General features: G+C 46.5%; 1 protein-coding gene across 2 annotated transcripts in view; it reads left to right on the top strand.

Moving 5' to 3' along the window:
• trappc10 (trafficking protein particle complex subunit 10) overlaps positions 1-22989 on the top strand; it is a 153215-nt gene that overhangs the window by 18432 nt on the left and 111794 nt on the right. For both annotated transcript variants that reach the window (XM_073044757.1, XM_073044756.1), the window contains exons 3-7: positions 625-760; positions 2900-3096; positions 8109-8304; positions 16818-16929; positions 19045-19292. In XM_073044757.1, the coding sequence (XP_072900858.1) occupies positions 625-760; positions 2900-3096; positions 8109-8304; positions 16818-16929; positions 19045-19292 (889 nt within the window). The remainder of the gene's footprint in view (positions 1-624; positions 761-2899; positions 3097-8108; positions 8305-16817; positions 16930-19044; positions 19293-22989) is intronic.

Below are 22989 nucleotides of genomic sequence, written 5' to 3'. Positions count from 1 at the left end.
CCACCAGGTTTAGGAACAATTATTACCTCTCAACCATCAGGCTCCTGAACCAGTGTGGATAACTTTAATCACCACTGCTCTGAACAGAGAAGACAACAGCAGAGTTCCACAATGCCATGACGTGTTGACATTTTAACCTACTCTAGCCCTTCCCTCTAACAGGGACCTCTATTTTTCTATTACTTTTATGTCTGTTTAAGAGCATTTAAAATGTTGCTAACGTACCTGTCTCTACCGCCACCCCTGTCAGGACGTTCTATGCACACACCACTTACTCTCTTTGTAAAATAAAATCCTGCCACTCACATCCACTTATACTTTTCTGCAATTTTGATCACCTTGTTCTATGACCCACTGAGTCACTTTCAAGGACTCGTTACAACTCAGATTCTCCGTGTTGTTTTTTATTAGAATAACTTGTTTTCTTTCGAACGTTGGTTGTTTGTCAGTCTTTGTTTATGTATAGTTTTCATTAATTCTGTTGTATTTCTTTATATTCCTGTGAGAAAATGAATCTCAAGGTGGTACGTGGTGGCAGACTTTGTTGATGAGTTGTTCTTTGAACTTTGAGCTTTGGAAAGGTGGTGGAGGTGGAGGTTTTAATGTTGTTTCTCCATGTTCCAGGTCATATGGACGACCACCCAAGATGATCCATTTGGAGGCTAATTTTGTTCAGTTTAAGGAAGAGCTGATTCCCAAGGAGGGTAACCGAGCACTGTTAACCTTCCCGTTCCTGCACATATTTTGGACGGACTGCTGTGTGAGTATGGCAGCTGGAGTGTACGGTGTACTATTTTCCTCATTCCCGGGCTCCCCCTCTGCCTCTGGAACAGGTGCCTCCTCTTGGCCATCAACTTCCGTATGAGCTACAGACTAGAGGTCATGGGTGAAAGGTAAAAAAGAGCAACCTGAGGGGGGGAGCTTATTTGCTGAGAGGGTGGTGAGAATGTGGAATGAGCTCCTGTGGGAGTGATGCATGTGGACTCGATTTCAACATTTAGGAAAGGTTTAGATAGGTACCTGGATGAGAGGGGCATGGGGGCGGGTGGTGATGGTCCAGGGGCATGTCGATGGAATTAGTCAGATTAATGGTTCGGGAAGCACTAGACAGCCGAGGAGCCTGCTTCTGTTCTGTACTGTTCTTTCACTCTCAGATTCTGTGACTCTTTGTGCCGTGAGCCTTGACCCTCCAGGTGAGGGTTAATCTGTTCATTGGAATGCTAAAAGACCGCGGGACCTGAGTTATAGAGAACATTTTCGACTTCATTCCCTTGAATATAGAAGATTGAGGGGAAGTTTGCTAGAGATGTTCATAATTACCAGGGGTTTACATCAGGCTTTTCCCACTGAGGTTGGGTGGCACTACAAATGGAGGTCATGGGTTAAAAGTGAAAAGTGAAGTATTTAAGGAGAAGACGAGGGAGATCTGCCTGGTAGCAGTTCATACATTCTCCCTGTGATCATGTGGGATTCCTCCAGATGCTCTGGTTTTCTCCCACAGTCCAAAGACGTACCGGTTGCTAGGTTAATTGGTCATTGTAAATTGTCCTGTGTTTTAGGCTAGGATTAAATTGGGGGATTGCTGGGAGCTGTGGCTCAAAGGGCCAGAAGGGCCTGTCCACACGGTATCTTTAAAAATAAATAAATGTCTTCAGTCAGAGGCTGGTAAGAGTGTGGAACGAGCTGCCGGTGCAAGTGGGGGATGTGAGTTTGATTGTGAGATCTGAGAAAAGTTTGGGTAAGTACATGGATGGGAGGGCTATTGTCTGGGTGCAGATTGATGGGATTGGGTAGATTAATAGTTCTGCATGGAGCTGAGATGAGGTGGCGCTGTAGAAGGTTACAAGAAGCAATGTAATTTTCCAGTGTGTTTCCACACCAAACCCCTTTCCCCCTTACAAACGAGAAAATCTGTAGATGCTGGAAATCTGAGCAACACACACAAGATGCTGGAGGAACTCAGCAGGCCAGGCAACATCTATGGAAAAAGTACAGTCACATTTCGAGCCGCGACCCTGTATCAAGACCTGCCGAAGGGTCTCGGCCTGAAACGTTGTCTGTACTTTTACCAGAGATGTTCCCTGGTCCGCTGAGTTCCTCCAGCATTTTGTGTGTGTTGCCTCATCCCCCCGTTATATCCTATCCAGGATGCCAACTCCTGTTCCCATGCCAGTTATCAGAAGAGCAGTTTGCTCCTCTGCTTTATGTGGGGAATTAGTGTAAAGTGTTACGTTGTCTCTCCACATAAAAACTACAACAGCATAAAAGTTCATGGTACCAGTGATCAGGGCTTAATCCCCACCACTGTCTGTGAGGAGTTTGTATGTTCTCCCTGTGACAGCGTGGGTCACCTCCCACAGACCAGAGACGTACAGGTTAGGGTTAGTAAGTTGTCAGCAGGTCATGTTGGCACCAGAGGCCTGGCAACATTTGCGGGCTGCCCCCAGCACATCCTCACAGAGTGTTGGTCAGAGGCACAAGAGTGTGCATACATGTGACAAGTAAAGATATGTACTTTTAGTGCACCGTGGTAGTGTAACACCTAGCACAACACTATTACAGCTCAGGGCATCGGAGCTTGAAGTTCAATTCTGACACTCTGTATGTCCTTCCCCATGACTGCATGGGTTTCCACCCACAGTCCAAAGACGTACTGGTCCCTAGGTTAATTATTATAAATAATCCTGTGATTAGTGTTAAGCAGGTGGGCTGGAAGAGCCTGTTTCATGCTGTATCTTGAAATGAATAAATAGATACATAAATAAATAAACAGATGTATATTTTTATCTGTTCACTTAGCAGCTTGCACCGGAGGCCTGCGCGGTGTAAGGGTCTGAGCTGTGGGAAAGCAGAGCGCCCTGTGGGTTGTTGAAATATGGTCTCACTTTGAATTTTCTAGGACACTGAGGTTTACAAGGCAACAGCGAAGGATGAGATCACAAAATGGCAAAACATCTTAAAGGCCTACAGCAGTTCTGACTGGCTGATTGTTGTTGTGGAGAGTGACGCCAAGAAAAAGAACAAAACCAACATTCTCCCCAGAACTTCTATCGTTGATAAGATCAGAAACGACTTCTGCAACAAACAGAGTGACAGGTATAGTGAATGTATCTGCTCTGACAAGTTCATTGTCATTCAGCCATGCATGAAACAGCGTAACTCCAGGGCCAAGGTACAAAACACAACACCAACTGTCACACACAGCGTAAGGCACACATAGCACTTATAAAATATCAGTAAAATACAATCACACAAAAAAAGATATTCCAAGACTCCGAGACCATGAATGCTCAGAAGTTTGCAGTTAAACACCATGCAGCTTGTCTTCTGCCAAGTGAACACTGACCCCAAATTGGACACTGTGCCTCGCCAACTCCACCTCCTGGGGGGCTGGAAACAGGTAACTTGTCTTGTCCTGTCTACAACTGAGGCCCACCAGTAAATCAGTGAATCGGCCTTGCAGAGTTCCACGTTAATAACGTCCAGCAGGGTGACTGAGGATGATCACTCGTCGCTGGGTTGTACACCGCCTTTGCGCACAGACTCCTCGGACGCCTCCCTGATGCAGGCAGCAGCACCATCCACACCAAGCCCACTCCTTCAGTTTCTCCGCCAACAAACAACTCGCTGATGGGGTAGACCTGCAGTATTTTGAGCTCTTAATGTCCAGCAAGGTCTCAAGATCGTAAAAAATATGCTTATAAAGAACAATAATACGTTTGGTTGGCCCAGTAGAAGCTGCTGCAATCAAACACACCACCCACCGGCTAAAAAGTGGAAGTGTGTTTGCACTGACTGTGAAGTTTGGAGCTACAGTCAGTCTGCTGGAGGAACGCAGTGGGGTGAGCACTGTCGATGTTTCAGGTCAGGGCTAATGCAACTGCTGATGCAGGGTTTCGATCTGAAACGTTGACAGTTCTTTTCCCCACAGACGCTGCTTGACCCAGTGAGTCCTCCAGAAGGTTGTGCATTGCTCCAGATTCCAGCATCTGCTGTCTCTGGTGTCGCTTCATGAAGGAGTCTGTTGCTGTACCAACTATTTCAGAGTTTTTTTCCAGTTCTGTTTGGCTGGTGGAGTGTAGATACATCTCTACCAAAGCTGCTGCTCCTGTCTGCTAGCCTGCAGGTCACCCTTGGACAAGGTGTAGCACCTGCATTGGCCCCCCCCACCCCCGACCAGGGACACGTGAAGCCGTGGGAGCCGGTAGTGGATGGTCGTACGAGTAGCGGGTGTATGCGACCACCAACACCACGAAGACAATCTCTGAAGAGTATTGATAATGGCTGGGGTCAGCCGTCCAGAAGGCAGCAATGGCAAAACAAATTGCCGAGAACAATGGTGGTCATGGATTAAGAAAGGAGTAAGAACAGTGGGTTTTCCCCACAGGCAGATTAAAGACCATGATCACCCACATCATACGACACGGCACATAACAGGTGGATTGAGGTGGGGATGTTCTGTGAGGATACAGTGACCTGGTTGGGTCTGAACGTTCAGTGGAGTTTTATTCATTTAGAGATACAGCGTAGAACAGGCCTGGGCCCTGACAACCCTGATACATCTATAACCTAAGCACAAGACAATTTACAATGACCAGTTAGCCTGTTAACTGGTACATCTTTGTACTGTGGGAGGAAACCCACATGGTGATGGGGAGAACATACAGACAGTGCCAGGATCTGGTGTCCCGAGCTGTAATGGCGTCAGAGTGACTGCTACACTACTGTGGAACTGATTGAAGAGGGATGAGAGGTTAACTCATTGTCGCAATGATCTGAGAGGCAGTTGCTGCAGGCTAAATAGACCAGAACAAGGGGACTTTATTCTTGGGTTCAGAATAGGCACAAGGACTGCAGATGCTGGGATTTTCAGCAACACAATGTGCCGGAGGAATTCAGCAGATTAGGTGGTGTCTGGGGGGAGGGGGGATAGACAGATGATGTTTCAGATCCAGACACTTCCTCCAAACTGGAAAGATGGAGAGGAGATCGTCAGTACAGAGAAGTGGAACAAGAGCTAGCAGGTGATAGGTGGATCCAGGACTGGAGAGTTTTGATCAGCAAGGGAGGGGGTGAAAGTGTGAATGTCTGGAAGGTGATAGGTGGATCCAGGTGTGGGGAGTGTTGATTGGCAGGTGAGGGAGGGGGAGAGTGTGAATGTCTGGTAGGTGATAGGTGGATCCAGGTGTGGGGAGTGTTGATTGGCAGGTGAGGGAGGGGGAGAGTGTGAATGTCTGGTAGGTGATAGGTGGATCCAGGTGTGGGGAGTGTTGATTGGCAGGTGAGGGAGGGGGAGAGTGTGAATGTCTGGTAGGTGATAGGTGGATCCAGGTGTGGGGAGTGTTGATTGGCAGGTGAGGGAGGGGGAGAGTGTGAATATCTGGTAGGTGATAGGTGGATCCAGGTATGGGGAGTGTTGATTGGCAGGTGAGGGAGGGGGAGAGTGTGAATGTCTGGTAGGTGATAGGTGGATCCAGGTGTGGGGAGTGTTGATTGGCAGGTGAGGGAGGGGGTGAAAGTGTGAATGTCTGGAAGGTGATAGGTGGATCCAGGTGTGGGGAGTGTTGATTGGCAGGTGAGGGAGGGGGAGAGTGTGAATGTCTGGTAGGTGATAGGTGGATCCAGGTGTGGGGAGTGTTGATTGGCAGGTGAGGGAGGGGGAGAGTGTGAATGTCTGGTAGGTGATAGGTGGATCCAGGTGTGGTGAGTGTTGATAAACAGGTGAGGGAGGGGGAGAGTGTGAATATCTGGAAGGTGATAGGTGGATCCAGGTATGGGGAGTGTTGATTGGCAGATGAGGGAGGGGGAGAGTGTGAATGTCTGGGAGGTGATAGGTGGATCCAGGTGTGGTGAGTGTTGATAAACAGGTGAGGGAGGGGGAGAGTGTGAATATCTGGAAGGTGATAGGTGGATCCAGGTGTGGGGAGTGTTGATTGGCAGGTGAGGGAGGGGGTGAAAGTGTGAATGTCTGGGAGGTGATAGGTGAAAAGACAAGAGGCTGAAGATGATGGGAATCTGATAGGAGAGCAAGATGGAACATGGAACAAAGGGAGGGAGGTGTGGAGAGGAACCAGAGGAGAGGCTATGGTTAGGGGAATCTGTACTCACTAAAGTTTAGAAGAATGAGAGGGGACCTCAGTGAAACCAATCAAATATGATAGGCCAAGATTGAGTGGGTGTGGAGAGGATGTTTCCTGTGGTGGGGGACTCTAGGACCAGAGGCTGGTTCATTGCACAACACCAAATCCAGAGCAGCTGATCCCCTAATGTGCTCAAACACGAGCTGCTCTAAAAAGCAATCTTATAAGTATTCCAGAAATTCCCCCTTGGAATCCCCAATCTACTGGCATATTGAAGTACCCCATGGCTATTGTAACATTGCCCTTTTGGCATGTATTTTCTATCTAGTTGTAACTTGTGGACAACTCCTTTCTACTGTTTGGGGGTCAGTATTTTTTTAAGCCCCATGTACCTATCCAGGAGTCTCTTAAAAGACCTTATTGTATCCTTCTCCACCACCGTCACCAGCAGCCCATTTCACACACTCACCACTCTCTGCATAAAACAACTTACCCCTGACATCTCCTCTGTACCTACTTCCAAGCACATTAAAATTGTGTCCTCTCTTGTTAACCATTTTAGCCCTGGGAAAAAGCCTTTGGCTATCCGCACGATCAATACCTCTCATCATCTTATACACCTCTGTCAGGTCACCTCTCATCCTCCATCGCTCCAAGGAGAAAAGGCCAAATTTACTCAACCTATTCTCATAAGGCATGCTCCACAATCCAGGCAACATCCTTGTAAATCTCCTCTGCACCCTTTCTATGACTTCCACATCCTTCCTGTAGTGAGGTAACCAGAACTGAGCACAGTAGTCCAAGTGGGGTCTGACCAGGCTCCTCTCGGGAGCTGCAGCTTGGTGAATCTGATGCAAATGTCTTATCTGGGGGGACAGAGGTCGCCCAGACTTCCCACATCCCACACAGAGTACAAAACACCGCCCCTGGAGCCATTCTCACTAATCCCTAACAGACAAATGGACAGATAAGAACAGAAAAAGAAAAACATACCGGATACTTTACCTAGCCCAAGTCTGATGAGACAGAGCCACTTTAAACACTGGCACACTTCAAAGAATGGTTGCTCAAAGAATAGACGGACATCTATTTAAAGCAGAGGTGAGAAGCAGGGTGGTGAATCTGTGTAATTCATTGCCACAGACAGCTGTGGAGACCAAGTCTTTGGGTATATTTAAAGTGGAAGTTGATGGGTTAATGATTGATCAAGGCGTCAAAAGTTACGGGGAGAAGGTGGGAGAATGGGCTTGAGAGGGAAAATAAATCAGATGATGGAAAGGCAGAGCAGACTCGATGGGCTCTGCTCTATGTATCTTCTGGTCTACAATAGGTTTTTCACTAAGCTTGGATCAATGGGTCGGCCATTTTGGGCTAAAGTCAGGATGAATTTTGGTTAAAATCTCTTCAGTATTCTCTACCTGTGCGATCCTTGTGTGAGTTCCAGAGCTTATTAGATATTCAGGAAATCGAAGGGATTGGGGATGTGCTGTGTGAACTTAGTTGCTGATCAAAGTAAATTTATTATCAGCTCATGTACTACATATCAACTTTGAAATTCATTTTCTTGTGGTACATGCGAAGAAACACTATAGAATCAATGAAAGACTGCACGTAACAAGATGTGCAAAGCGCAACAAACTGCAAATACAAGAAGAAATAAATAATAAATAAATAAGCAATAAATATCAAGACAATGAGATGAAGAGTCCTTGAATGTTAGTCCATAGTTAGTGTGAACAGTTCAGTGATGTGGTGAGTGAACTTTTTCCCTCTAGATCAAGAACCTAATGGTTGAAGGGTAATAACCAATGAGAGAATTCTGATGGAGAGAACCAACTCTTCCTGCTCCCAGTCCATTTCTAATTGGGTTAACTTCTCTTGTCTGTTGTCTTTGTGGGCTGTGGTTTTTCCATCTTACTTGGGGTCCTGGGGAGGGGTTGGGGTGGGAGTTAAACCTGACTGGAGAGGCCGTGGCTGTGGTTCTGGACCAGGTGAAGAGGTGATGTAAGCTGTCTTCTCCTGTTGCAGGTGTGTGGTGCTTTCCGATCCCCTGAAAGATTCTGCTCGGACACAGGAGTCCTGGAATGCGTTCTTCACCAAGCTCAGGACCCTTCTGCTCATGTCATTTACCAAGAACCTGGGCAAGTTCGAGGATGACATGAGGACCATGAGGGAGAAGAGGACAGAGGCTGGCTGGAGTTTCTCTGAATATTTCATGGTTCAGGTAAGGCTGCTGTATGTGTGGTAGTTCAGAATCAGGTTTAATATCACTGACATAGCTCCTCAAAAGTGTTGTGGTGTGGCATTAGTCCAGTACAATACATAATAAACACACTCAGTGGCCACTTTATTAGGTACACCTGCAAATATCTGATGAGCCAATCACGTGACAGCAACTCAATGCACAAAAGCATGCAGCCAGGGTCAAAAGGTTTGGTTGTTGTTCAGAGCGAATATCAGAATAGGGAAGGAATGTGATCTAAGTGACTTTGACATGGAATGATTGACAGTGTCAGACGGGGTGGTTTGAGTATCTCACAAACCGCTAATCTCCTGGGATTTTCACACACGAGCCTCAAGAGAAACAAAAAAAAATCCAGTCAGTGGCAGTCCTGTGGGCGGAAATGCCTTGTTAATGAGAGAGGTTAGAGAGGAGTGGCCAGACTGGTTCAAGCTGACAGGAAGGTGAAAGGAATCTGGACCAGATGGACTATGACCCAGGGTTCTGAAAGAGGTGGCTGAATCATGAGATACTAGAATGGTTCCAGAGGACTGGAAAATTGCAAATGTCACTCCGCTCTTTAAGAAGGTAGGAAGGCAGAAGAAAGAAAACTACAAGAAGTTAGCCTGACTTTAGTGGTTGGGAAGATGTTGGAGTCTATTATTAAGGATGAGGTTTTGGGGTACTTGGAGGCACATGGTAAAATAGGCTGTAGTCAGCATGGTTTCCTCAAGGGGAAATCTTCCCTAACAGATCTGTTGGAATTCTTTGAGGAAATAACAGGCAGGATAGACAGAGGAGATTCATAGAACATAAAGTAGTACAGCACATTACAGGCCCTTCAGCCCACAATGTTGTGCTGACCCTCAAACCCTGCCTCCCATATAACCCCCCACCTTAAATTCCTCCATATACCTGTCTAGTAGTCTCTTAAATTTCACTAGTGTATCTGCCTCCACCACTGACTCAGGCAGTGCATTCTACGCACCAACCACTCTCTGAGTGAAAAATCTTCCTCTAATATCCCCCTTGAACTTCCCTCCCCTTAACTTAAAGCCATGTCCTCTTGTACTGAGCAGTGGCGCCCTGGGGAAGAGGCACTGGCTGTCCACTCTGTCAATTCCTCTTAATATCTTGTACACCTCTATCATGTCTCCTCTCATCCTCCTTCTCTCCAAAGAGTAAAGCCCTAGCTCCCTTCATCTCTGATCATAATCCATACTCTCTAAACCAGGCAGAATCCTGGTAAATCTCCTCTGTACCCTTTCCAATGCTTCCACATCCTTCCTATAGTGAGGTGACCAGAACTGGACACAGTACTCGCAAGTGTGGCCTAACTAGAGTTTTATAGAGCTGCATCATTACATCGCGTCTCTTAAACTCTATCCCTCGACTTATGAAAGCTAACACCCCATAAGCTTTCTTATCTACCCTATCTACCTGTGAGGCAACTTTCAGGGATCTGTGGACATGTACCCCCAGATCCCTCTGCTCCTCCACACTACCAAGTATCCTGCCATTTACTTTGTACTCTGCCATGGAGTTTGTCCTTCCAAAGTGTACCACCTCACACTTCTCCGGGTTGAACTCCATTTGCCACTTCTCAGCCCACTTCCGCATCCTATCAATGTCGCTTGCAATCTTCGACAATCCTCTACACTATCTACAACACCACCAACCTTTGTGTCGTCTGCAAACTTGCCAACCCACCCTTCTACCCCCACATCCAGGTCGTTAATAAAAATCACAAAAAGTAGGGGTCCCAGAACAGATCCTTGTGGGACACCACTAGTCACAACCCTCCAATCTGAATGTACTCCCTCCACCACGACCCTCTGCCTTCTGCAGGCAAGCCAATTCTGAATCCACCTGGCCAAACTTCCCTTGATTCCATGCCTTCTGACTTTCTGAATAAGCCTACCATGTGGAACCTTGTCAAATGCCTTACTAAAATCCATGTAGATCACATCCACTGCACTACCGTCATCTATATGCCTGGTCACCTCCTCAGAGAACTCTATCAGGCTTGTTAGATACGATCTGCCTTTCACAAAGCCATGCTGACTGTCCCTGATCAGACCATGATTCTCTAAATGCCCATAGATCTTATCTCTAAGAATCTTTTCCAACAGTTTTCCCACCACAGACGTAAGGCTCACTGGTCTATAATTACCTGGACTATCCCTACTACCTTTTTTGAACAAGGGGACAACATTCACCTTCCTCCAATCCTCCGCTACCATTTCCGTGGACAACGAGGACATAAAGATCCTAGCCAGAGGTTCAGCAATCTCTTCCCTTGCCTCGTGGAGCACCCTGGGGAATATTCCATCAGGCCCCGGGGACTTATCCGTCCTAATGTATTTTTAACAACTCCAACACCTCCTCTCCCTTAATATCAACATGCTCCAGAACATCAACCTCAATCATATTGTCCTCACCGTCATCAAGTTCCCTCTCAGTGATGAATACTGAAGAGAAGTATTCAGTGAGGACCTCGCTCACTTCCACAGCCTCCAGGCACATCTTCCCACTTTTATCTCTAATCGGTCCTACCTTCACTCCTGTCATCTTTTTGTTCTTCACAAAATGAAGAATGCCTTGGGGTTTTCCTTTACCCTACTCGCCAAGGCCTTCTCATGCCCCCTTCTTGCTTTTCTCAGCTGCTTGTTAAACTCCTTTCTTGCTACCCTATATTCCTCAATAGACCCATCTGATCTTTGCTTCCTAAACCTCGTGTATGCTGCCTTCTTCCACCTGACTAGATTTTCCACTTTACTTGTGTCCCATGGTTCCTTCATCCTACCATTCTTTATCTTCCTCACCGGGACAAATTTATCCCTAACATCCTGCAAGAGATCCTTAAACATCGACCACATGTCCATAGTACATTTCCCTGCAAAAACATCATCCCAATTCACACCCGCAAGTTCTAGCCGTATAGCCTCATAATTTGAGGCTTTTCTGGTTGGCTGCCTGTGACGTACAGCGCAGAAGCAGGCCATTCAGCCCATCTAGTCCATGCTGAACCATTTAAATTGCCTATTCCAAATTACCTGCACCGGGACCATAGCTCTCCATACTCCTGCTATCCAGGTGCCTAACCAAGCTTCTCTCAAATATTGAAATTGAACTGGCATGCACTACTTGTGCTGGCAGTTCATTCCACACTCTCACCACTCATGTTCCCCTTAAGCTATGACCTCTAGTTATGGTCCCACTCAACCTCAGTGGAAAAAGTCTACTTGCATTTGCCCTATTCTAAACCCCACAGAAGTCCTAAAGAAGTGTCTCAGTCTGAAATGCTGACTGTCTGTTCATTCCACGGATGCTGTCTGACCTGCTGAGTTTCTCCAACATTTTGTGTGTTTTGTTTTGGAAATCCAGCATCTGCAGACTTTTTCGCGTTTGTGATTTGATACCCCTCATAATTTTATATATCTCTATCAAATCTTCCCTCAATCTTCCAAGTTCCAGGTAACAGAGTCCTAACCTATTCAATCTTTCCTTATAACTTGGGTCCTCCAGACCTGGCAACATCCTTGTACATTTTCTCAGTACTGTTTCAACCTTATTTACATCTTTCCTGTATATAGGTGACCAAAACTGCACACATTTTGGTAGGTCAAGTATGATGACAGAATATAGTATTAATGATAAGACTCTTGGCAGTGTGGAGGATCAGAGGGATCTTGGGGTCCGAGTCCATAGGACACTCAAAGCTGCTGCGCAGGTTGACTCTGTGGTTAAGAAGGTGTATGGTGTATTGGCCTTCATCAACCGTGGAATTGAATTTAGGAGCCGAGAGGTAATGTTGCAGCTATGTAGAACCCTGGTCAGACTCCACTTGGAGTACTGTGCTCAGTTCTGGTCGCCTCACTACAGGAAGGATGTGGAAGCCATAGAAAGGGTGCAGAGGGGATTTACAAGGATGTTGCCTGGATTGGGGAGCAGGCCTTATGAGAATAGGTTGAGTGAACTCTGCCTTTTCTCCTTGGAGTGACGGAGGATGAGAGGTGACCTGATAGAGGTGTACAAGATGATGAGAGGCATTGATCGTGTGGATAGTCAGAGGCTTTTACCCAGGGCTGAAATGGTTGCCACAAGAGGACACAGGTTTAAGGTGCTGGGAAGTAGATACAGAGGAGATGTCAGGGGTAAATTTTTTTACTCAGAGAGTGGTGAGTGTGTGGAATGGGCTGCCGGCAATGGTGGTGGAGGCGGATACGATAGGGTCTTTTAAGAGACTTTTGGATAGGTACATGGAGCTTAGAAAAATAAAGGGCTATAGGTAAGCCAAGTAATTTCTAAGGTAGGGACATGTTCGGAACAACTTTGTGGGCTGAAGGGCCTGTATTGTGCTGCAGGTTTTCTATGTTTCTATGTTCAATACTCCAGATTAGGCCTCACCAACATCTTGTACAACTTCAACATAACATCTCATCTCCTGTACTCAGCACATTGATTTATGAAGGCCAATGTGCCAAAAGCTTTCCTTACTACCCTATCTACCTGTGACACCACTTACGAGGAATTATGGAGCTGTATTTCTGTTCTACAGCATGCCTCAGTGCCCTACCGTTCACCGTGTAAGACCTACTAAAGTGCAACACCTCACACTTGTCTGTATTAAATTCCACCTGCCATTTTTCAGCCCATTTCTCCAGCTGATGTAGATCCCTCAGCAAGCCATGATAGCCTTCCTTACTGTCCATTGCACCCCGAACCTTGGTGTCATCTGCAAATTTTCTGATCCAGTTAACCACATCATCATCCAGAACATTGATATAGATGACAAACAACGTTGGACCCAGCACCGATCCCTGTGGCACTCTACTAGTCACAGGCCTCCAGTCAGAGAGGCAACCCTCTACTACCACTCTCTGGCTGCGCCAATGTCTAATCCAATTCACTACCTCATCTTGAATGCTGAATGACTGAACCACCTGGACTAACCTCCCATATGGGATCTTGTCAAATGCCTTGCTAAAGTCCATGTAGAAAACATCCACTGCCTTGTCTTAATCCACTTTCCGGGTAACTGCCTCAAAAAACTCTTAAGATTGGTTAGACAAGACCTACCATGAACAAAGCCATGTTGACTATCCCTAATCAGTACCTGAGAATACCTCTCAATAACTTTCCCTCAACTGATATCAGGCTCACCTGCCTATAATTTCCTGGTTTACTTTTAGAGCCTTTCTTAAACAACAGAACAACATTAGTTATCCTCCAATCCTTTGGTAGCTTACCTGCTGCTAAGGATGATTTAAGTATCTCTGCTAGGGCCCATCAGTTTCTGCACTTGCCTCCCACAGGGTCCGAGGGAACACCTTGCCAGGCCCTGAGGATTTATCCACCCTAATTTGCCTCAGGACAGCGAACAACTACTCCTCTATAATCTGTATAGGGTCCATGACCTCGCTGTTGCTTTGCCTCACTTCCATAGACTCTGTCCATCTCCTGAGTAAATACGGTTGCAAAAAGTCCATTCTTGTGGTGTTCTGCGGGGGTTGGTGTTATCATGTTGTATATCAATGGTTTAGATAAAGGAATTGGTGGCTTTTTTGGCCAGGTTTGCGGATGATACAAAGACAGATAGAGGGACAGACAGTTCTGAGGAAGCAGGGTGTCTGCAATAGGAATTAGATTAGGAGAATGGGCAAAGTGGCTGCTGGAATATAGTGCAGGGAAGTGTATGATTGCGCACTTTAGTAGAAGGAAGAAAGACGTAGACAATTTTCTAACTGGGGAGAAAATACAAAAATCTGAGTTGCAAAGGGACTTGGGTTGTACAAGATTCTTGAGTTGTACAAGATTCCCTAAAGGTTAATTTTCAGGTTGAGTCTGTGGTGTTAACATTCATTTCAAGAGGACTGAAATATAAAAGCAAGGATATAATGCTGAGGCTTTATTGTGGACAGTTTTGGACCCCTTAGCTAAGAAAGGATGTGTTGACATTGGAGAGGGTTCAGAGGAGGTTCACAAGATTGATCCCACCTATGAGGAGGGTTTGATGGCTCTGGGTCTGTACTCACTGCAGTTTAGAAGAATGAGGGAGGGTCTCATTGTAACTTATCAAATATTGAAAGGCCCAGTGGATACAAAGAGGATATCTCCTATATTGGGCAAGTCTAGGACTAGAGGGCACAACCTTAGAATAGAAGGAGATCCATTTAGAACAGAGATGAGGGGGAATTTCTTTAGCCAGGGGATGGTGATCTATGGAATTCTTTGCCACAGATACCTGTGGAAGCCAAGTCTTTGGTATAGTTAAGGTGGAGGTTGATAGGTTCTTGATTAATCAGGGCATCAAAGGTTACAGGCAGAAGGCAGGAAAATGGATCAGCCATGATGATATGATGGAGCAGACTCAATGGGCCAAATGGCCTAATACTGCTCCTATAAGACTGTGCAAAAGTCTCCGGCACCCTATGGTTTCAGATGGTGTGCCCCCACAGAGCCTGATCTCAACATCGTCTAGGCTCTCTGGGATTACCTAGAGAGACAGAAGCAAGTGAGACAGCCAGAGTCTGCTGAAGAACTGTGGCAAGTTCTCCAAGATGCTTGGAACAGCCTACCAGCTGATTTTCTTATAAAACAGCATGACTGGGTACCTAAGAGGATTGATGCAGTTTCAATATTTGGTGGTCACACTAAATATTGATTTGATGTAGTTTTTTACCGTTTAGTTCTTTATAGTATTTTAGGGTGTTTAGAAACTTTTCACTTAATTATTTTTGCAAGCATCTTTGCTTTACAGAATTGTTTTACATGTACCTTAGACTTTTGCATAGTACTGCGTATCGTATGGTCTTATAGAATAAGAATGTGGGGAGAGGGGAAAGAGTAAAAGCTGGCAGATGATAGATGAGACTGGGGATGGAGGAGGGGGTGAATTAAGAAGCTGGGAGGTGAAGGGTGGAAGAGTGTAAATTTCCTGCTGAAGAAGGAATCTGATAGGAGAGGACCTACTCATCCTAGCTTTTGCCCACTTCCTTTCCATCCATAGATGCAGCCTGGCTTGTTGAGTCCTCCTGCACTCTCTGTGTGTTACTTGATACCCACCCTAATTGCTGCTAGAGGTAATGGAGAGATACTGTGGTCCTTTGGTGAGGCGTCTCTCACAGTCCTGATTGGAGGGGGTAGGAGGGCAGGAATTCCAGGATTTCCTCTTCCAAAAAAGCTCTTGCTTTTGAGGTTGAAGTGTTAATTTGATGCAGATGTTATGTATGGTGTTCATGCTGGATTGGAAGCAGGCCTCTCCCATCAGTACTGCCCTCCAGTGTTCACTCAGAGGAATACAAGCTGGATTGTGTTTGTCTGCAGCTCCCGTCAGTGCTGCTCTCCAGTGTTCACTCAGAGGAAGACCAGCTGGATTGTGTTCATCTGCAGCTCCTGTCAGTGCTGCTCTCCAGTGTTCAGTCAGAGGAAGACCAGCTAGATTGTGTTCGTCTGCAGCTCCTGTCAGTGCTGCTCTCCAGTGTTCAGTCAGAGGAAGACCAGCTAGATTGTGTTCGTCTGCAGCTCCTGTCAGTGCTGCTCTCCAGTGTTCAGTCAGTGGAAGACCAGCTGGATTGTGTTCATCTGCAGCTCCTGTCAGTGCTGCTCTCCAGTGTTCACTCAGAGGAAGACCAGCTAGATTGTGTTCGTCTGCAGCTCCTGTCAGTGCTGCCCTCCAGTGTTCACTCAGAGGAATACAAGCTGGATTGTGTTCATCTGCAGCTCCTGTCAGTGCTGCTCTCCAGTGTTCAGTCAGTGGAAGACCAGCTGGATTGTGTTCGTCTGCAGCTCCTGTCAGTGCTGCCCTCCAGTGTTCACTCAGAGGAATACAAGCTGGATTGTGTTCGTCTGCAGCTCCTGTCAGTGCTGCCCTCCAGTGTTCACTCAGAGGAAGACCAGCTAGATTGTGTTCGTCTGCAGCTCCTGTCAGTGCTGCCCTCCAGTGTTCACTCAGAGGAATACAAGCTGGATTGTGTTCGTCTGCAGCTCCCGTCAGTGCTGCCCTCCAGTGTTCACTCAGAGGAAGACCAGCTAGATTGTGACTGTCTGCAGCTCCTGTCAGTGCTGCCCTCCAGTGTTCACTCAGAGGAATACAAGCTGGATTGTGTTCGTCTGCAGCTCCTGTCAGTGCTGCCCTCCAGTGTTCACTCAGAGGAATACAAGCTGGATTGTGTTCGTCTGCAGCTCCCGTCAGTGCTGCCCTCCAGTGTTCACTCAGCAGCTGCACTTTCTTTTACTGTGAGCTAAAATCAGACTGTTGTGAGCTTGTTTTTGCTGACAACTTCCCATGCGCCATCAGTTGACAGGACATGACAGGAAATTCAGCGACCGGCTACATCTTTTCTTTGCATGACTATACAGTGTGTTTACTGCTACCTGATGTCCTATATGTGCCTTGTGCTGTGACTGTGTTTTTCACCCTGGCCCCGGTTTAAGACAGTTTTGTTTGGCGGTATTGGTGGATAGTGGAATGACAATTAAAGTTGGACTTGAACTTTCCTTTGTGTTTGAAGGAGGAGCTGGCTTTCGTTTTTGAGATGCTGCAGCAGTACGAGGACGCACTGGTCCAGTACGATGAGCTCGATGCTCTCTTCACTCAGTATGTTGTCAACTACGGTGCTGGGGGTAAGTGTTGCTCTAGCTGCAAATCATTAACACACAAGATTCTACCGGTCCTAGAAATCCAGAGTAACATCCACAAAATGCCGGAGGAACTCACCAGGTCAGGGGGGAATAAACATTTGATGTCTTGGGCCAAGACCCTTCATCAGGGCAGGAAAGGAAGGGGGAGGCCTGAATAAGGAGGTCTGGGGGTGGGAAGGAGTACAAGCTGGTGAGACCAGGTGAGCATTAAAGTGGGTGGTTGTGGGAGGTGGGGATGAGGTGCAAAGCATGGAGGTGATAGGTGGAAGAGATAAAGGGCTGAAGGAGAAGAAATCTGACAGGAGAGGAGAGTTGGACCATGGGAGAAAGGGAAGGAGGTGAGGAGAAGGTCAACCCTTGGTCTTGGGTTAACATAGAACATAGAAATTTACAGCACAATACAGGCCCTCTGGGCCACAATGTTGTGCTGACCACATAACCTACTCTAGACAACACACACAAAATGCTGGTGGAACACAGCAGGCCAGGCAGCATCTATAGGGAGAAGCACTGTCGACGTTTCGGGCCGAGACCCTTCATCAGGACTAACTGAAAGGAGAGATACTAAGAGATTTGAAAGTAGTGGGGGGAGGGGGAAATGCAAAATGACAGGAGAAGGGAAAGGATCATGGGACGGGAGGCCTCGGGAGAAAGAAAGGGGGAGGGGGGAGCACCAGAGGGAGATGGAGAACAGGCACAGTGATGGGCAGAGAGAGAGAGAAAAAAACCAAACAACTAAATATATCAGGGATGGGGTAAGAAGGGGAGGAGGGGCATTAACAGAAGTTAGAGAAGTCAATGTTCATGCCATCAGGTTGGAGGCTACCCAGCCGGTATATAAGGTGTTGTTCCTCCAACCTGTGTTTGGCTTCATCTTGACAGTAGAGGAGGCCATGGATAGACATATCAGAATGGGAATGGGACATGGAATTAAAATGTTTGGCCACTGTGAGATCCTGCTTTTTCTGGCGGACCGAGCGTAGGTGTTCAGCGAAACGGTCTCCCAGTCTGCGTCGGGTCTCACCAATATATAAAAGGCCACACCAGGAGCACTGGATGCAGTATACCACACCAGCCGACTCACAGGTGACGTGTCGCCTGCTCTAGAGACTGCCTAGAATTTACCTTGCGCATATCCTTCTATCTTACTAATAGAGAGCTAGGTTAAGGGTGAAAGGTGAAAAGTTTAAGCAGAACATGAGGGGAAACTTCATCACTCAGAGGGTCGTGAGAGTGTGGGATGAGTTGTCAGTGCAAGTGGTGTATGCGAGCTCAATTTCAATGTTTAAGAGAAATTTGGATGGGTACATGGATAGTGGGGATATGGAAGGCTATGGTCCCAGTGCAGGTTGTTTGGAGTAGGCAGTTTAAATCGTTCAGCATGAACTAGATGGTCCTTTCCTGTGGTGAGAGGGTGACCAGAATGGGGAATGGAACAAGAGAGAAGGGATGGGAAGAGAAGTTACCGGAAGTTCATACGGTTGGAGGCTCCACGGCAGGATATGGGGAGTTACTCTTCCGCCCTGAAAGTGGCCTCGGCACGGCAGTACAGGAGGCCGTGGACCGTCATGTCGGAATGGGAATGGCCGTGGGGTGGAGATAGGTCACTACCAAAGGGGGTGTAAGGCCCTCTCCCCTCTGCTAGCCATCGGGTCACCCTTGGACAAGGCGTAGCACCAGCTGTGACCCCCGGTTAGTGAAGCCATGGGAGCAGGTGGTGGATGGTCGTATGAGAAGCTGACACATATCACAAGTCCCGGTTATGTGACCACTGACGCCAGGCAGACAATCTCTGAAGAGTATTGATAATGGCTGGGGTCAACATCTTGTAAAGACACAGTCCAGAAGATGGCAATGGCAAACCACTTCTGTAGAAAAATTTGCCAGGTCACTCACAGTCATGGGAAGACCATGATCACCCAAGTCATACGACATGGCGCAGAATGAAGAAATGAATGCTGATCGAGTGCTCAGAGGAATGTGTGTGTGTTCTTGCTGGATCTGCATGGGCGTGTGTACAACTCTGCTCGCTCTCCCCCAGGGCTTTGATCCCATCCTGTCAATCTCAGGATAACAACCCCTGCCCACTTGTTGCAGATGGCGCCAATTGGCTGGCCTCGTTCTGCCAGCCTGTGCGGAGCTGGAACGGGTTGGTCCTCCGCAAGCCCATTGACATGGAGAAGCGGGAGTTAATCCAGAGGAACCAGGCCACCCTGCTGGACCTTCGCAGCTATCTCTTCTCGCGGCAGTGCACGCTGCTGGTATTGCTGCAGCGGCCGTGGGAGGTGGCAGATCGCGCTCTCCAGCTGCTCCACAACTGCGTCCAGGAGCTGAAGCTACTCGAGGTAAAAACTGTCGTGTTCCTAATTTGATTTGTTTTTAAACACCCACCACTCAGGTCATGCTCTCTTCTTGCTGTTGCCATCAGGGAGGTGGTGCAGGACCCTCAGGTCTTCCCACCATCGGGATCAGGAACAGTTATTACCCCTCAACCATCAGGCTCCTGAACCAGTGGGGATAACTTCACTCACCCAGTCTCTGAACCATCAGGTTCCTGAACCAGTGGGGATAACTTCACTCACCTCAACTCTGAACTGATTCCACAACCTGCGGACTCACTTTCCATGACTCTACAATCCAATTCTCGGTGTTACTTATTAGTTATTCTTATTTTTTTGTATTTGCCCAGATTGATGTCTTTTGCACATTGGTTGTTTGTCTTTGTGTGTGGCTTTTCACTGATTCAGTTGTAATTCCTTGTATCGAATGGATGCCTGCAAGAAAATAAATACCAGGACATAAGCATTTCGATTAAATAACTTTAAACATGTACCTGTAGACTGAAGAAGAGCTATTATCAGACAATTCAATAGTCCCCGAGATGGACTCTCCATCTACTTCATTATCGTGTACCAGCACTGCACATCCTCTGTACTGTAACCATTGTGCACTGCCTCAGTAACACTGCCAGCATAAAGACCTCACCCACCCAGTCCGGATATTCTCTCCATCAGGCAAGAGATACAGAAGCCTGAGGGAGAAAGGTACCACCAGGTTCAGGGCATCTTCTACCCTGCTGTTATAAGACTTTTCAATGGTTCCTTACTACAATAAGATGGACTCTTTGACCTCACAATCTACCTCATTATGATCTTGCATCTTATTGTCTACCTGCACTGAAGTTTCTCTACAACTATAACACTTCTTACTGCCTCAGAAAAGCAGTCATTGTAATAAAAGACTCCACCCACCCCAGACGTTCTCACTCTCTCCCTGTTCCATCAGGCACAGATACAAAAGCCAAGAAAGATGCACCACCAGACTTTAGGGCAGCCTCTGTCCCACTGTTATAAGACTATTGAACAGTTCCCTAATACAATTAGATGGACTTTTGACCTCACAATCTTCCTTATTGTGACCTTGCAAGTTCTTGTCTGCCTGCACTGTTCTTTAACTGTACCTGTAACACTTTATTCTGCATTCTGTTAGTGTTTTACCTTCTCCTTCTTTCTACCATCTTACCTTCTCCTACCTCAATGAATTGTGAATGGTAAGACAAAATTTTTAACTAGTTTACTAACTAAATTATTCAAGGTGTATGAGCTTCTTAGGCTGAGCCAGTATTTAATTGCCTGTTTCTAATTGCCCTTGGGGTGGTGATGGTGAACTGTCCTCTTGTCCCTGTTGAGGGAGTTCCAGTATTCTGACCCAGCGAGGGTGAAGGAACGGTGATACACTCAGTTGGCACTTTGTGGGATACCTCCTGCACCTTATAAAGTGGCCACTGAGTCTATGTTCATGGTCTGCTGCTGCTGGAGCCCTTCACTTCAAGGTTCGACGTGTTGTACATTCGAAGATGCCCTTCTCCACACCACTGTTGTAACATGGGGTTATTTGATTTACTATCACCTTCCTGTCAGCTTGAACCAGTCTGGCCATTCTCCTCTGACCTCTCTCATTAACAAGACATTTTCACCCTCTCACTGAATGTTTTTTCCTGTGTTTTGCACCTTTCTATGCAAACTCTAGAGACTTATGTGTGAAAATCCCGGGAGATCAGCATTTCTGAAAGCATCCCGTCTGGCATCAACAACCATTCCACGGCCAAAGTCACCTAGGTCACCTTTCTTCCCATTCAGATGTTTGGTCTGGATAACAATTGAACCTCTTGACCATATCTGCATGTTTTTTATTCATCGAGTTGCTGCCACATGATTGGCTGAGTAGATAATTGCATTAACGAGCAGGTGTGCAGGTGTATCTAATAAAGTGGCCCCTGAGTGTAATTGGAATCGGGTTTAAAATATCACTCACATATGTGATGAAATACAGTTGCTTTGCAGTAGCAGTTCATTGCAATACGTAAAAGCATGCCGCAGTAAGGGATGTGTGTGTGGGTGTATGTGAGAAGAATCAGGATCAGGTTTAATATTGTGCTAGCAATATGTAATATGTTGTGAAATTTGCTTTGTGGCAGCAGTACATTGCCACACATAATTATAAACTGTAAATTACTATAGGAAATAAATTTTAAAATATCCTTTAGATAAGTAGTGCAAAAAGAGAAAAATATTGAGGTTGTGTTCATGGGTTCATTGTCCATTGAGAAACCTGTTGCTGGAGTTGAAGAAGCTGTTCCTGAAATGCTGAGTGTGTTTCTTCAGGCTCCTGTACCTCCTCCCTGATAGTAAGTAGAGTGAACCCTGAGGGAGTGTTCATTGTCCATTTGGGAATCCGAAAGCAGACGGGAAGAAGCTGTCCTAAAGTTAAGTGTGCAGCGGATATATATGGTATATATACGTGGTCCTTCCCAACTCTGTCCATTTGCTTGTGTTCCTGTTTCTCCTCCCACTCATCCCCAGGGAAATGTGAGGCAGAATTTCTTACCATAATTAGCTGGTACCAGGCTGTGTCTTAACCTCAGAAACACAACGTGTTGTTTACTGGCAGCAGCCCAGTGCAATGCATAAAAGAGTCTCCATCAGTTAGAATAACAATATATCGCAGGGGCAGATGGAGGGGTCAGGTCCTCGGTCGTAGCGACAATTAGCCCTGCACCACGCCCAGAGTGAGGGACGAAGCTGGGCCGGTGTGGCATGGTGTCCAGACGGGGTTGGAGCTGCCCTCTCAGGGCTTTGCTCGGCAGAAGACAAGCTGCTGTGGCCGACTGCAGGTTTTTTAGCAGCACTCAATGGACTCGAGCCTCAGGCTGAGGAGCCGTTTACTTTTCAGCTGCTGGAGGAGAGGTGTCCCAGCCATCACACTCTACTGGGGAGGCGTAGCACACTTGTGGCGACTGAAGATTTGAAATGGACCAAGGCCATTTCAAGGATCAAGGCTCTCAGACCATGTACATCACCCCCCCCCCCCCCCCCCCCGCCGGAAGTTTTGAAGTTTTATTATTTTACAACATTGAACTGCATTCGATTTAATTTGGCTTTTTTTTTACTCTGATCAACAGAAGAATACTCCTTTGTGTCAAAGTGAAAACAAGTCTTCACAAAGTCATCTAAATTAATTACAAATATAAACCACAAAATAATTAATTGCATAAGTATTCACCCCTTTAATATAGCATGCCAAGTCATCACTGGTGCAGCCAACTGGTTTTGGAAGTCACATAGTTAATAAAATGGAGACCCATATGCAGTCAAGGTGTTTCAATCATTGTCGTAAAAATACACCTGTATCTGGAAGGTCCAGCTGCTGGTGAATTAGTATCCAGCCAAAAAACTACACCAAAAAGATAAAAGAACACTCCAAGCAACTCCACAAAAAGGTTATTGAAAAGCACAAGTCAGAAGATGGATACAAGAAAATTTCCAAGTCACTGAATATCCCTTGGAGTCAATCATTAAGAAATGGAAAGAATTTACACAGCTGTAAATCTGCCTAGAACAGGCCTTCCTCAAAAACTGAGTGACCGTGCAAGAAGGGGACTAGTGAGGGAGGCCAACAAGAGACCCATGACAACTCTGGAGGAGTTTGTGGCTGAGATGGGAGAGACTGCACATATTGAGCTTTTTAGCAATCAGTCTAAAC

Source organism: Hemitrygon akajei, chromosome 5 (assembly GCF_048418815.1).
Source record: "Hemitrygon akajei chromosome 5, sHemAka1.3, whole genome shotgun sequence".
Lineage (NCBI taxonomy): Eukaryota > Metazoa > Chordata > Chondrichthyes > Myliobatiformes > Dasyatidae > Hemitrygon > Hemitrygon akajei.
Note: the sequence above shows the minus strand (reverse complement) of the source record. Positions and strands in the feature narration are given on the sequence as shown.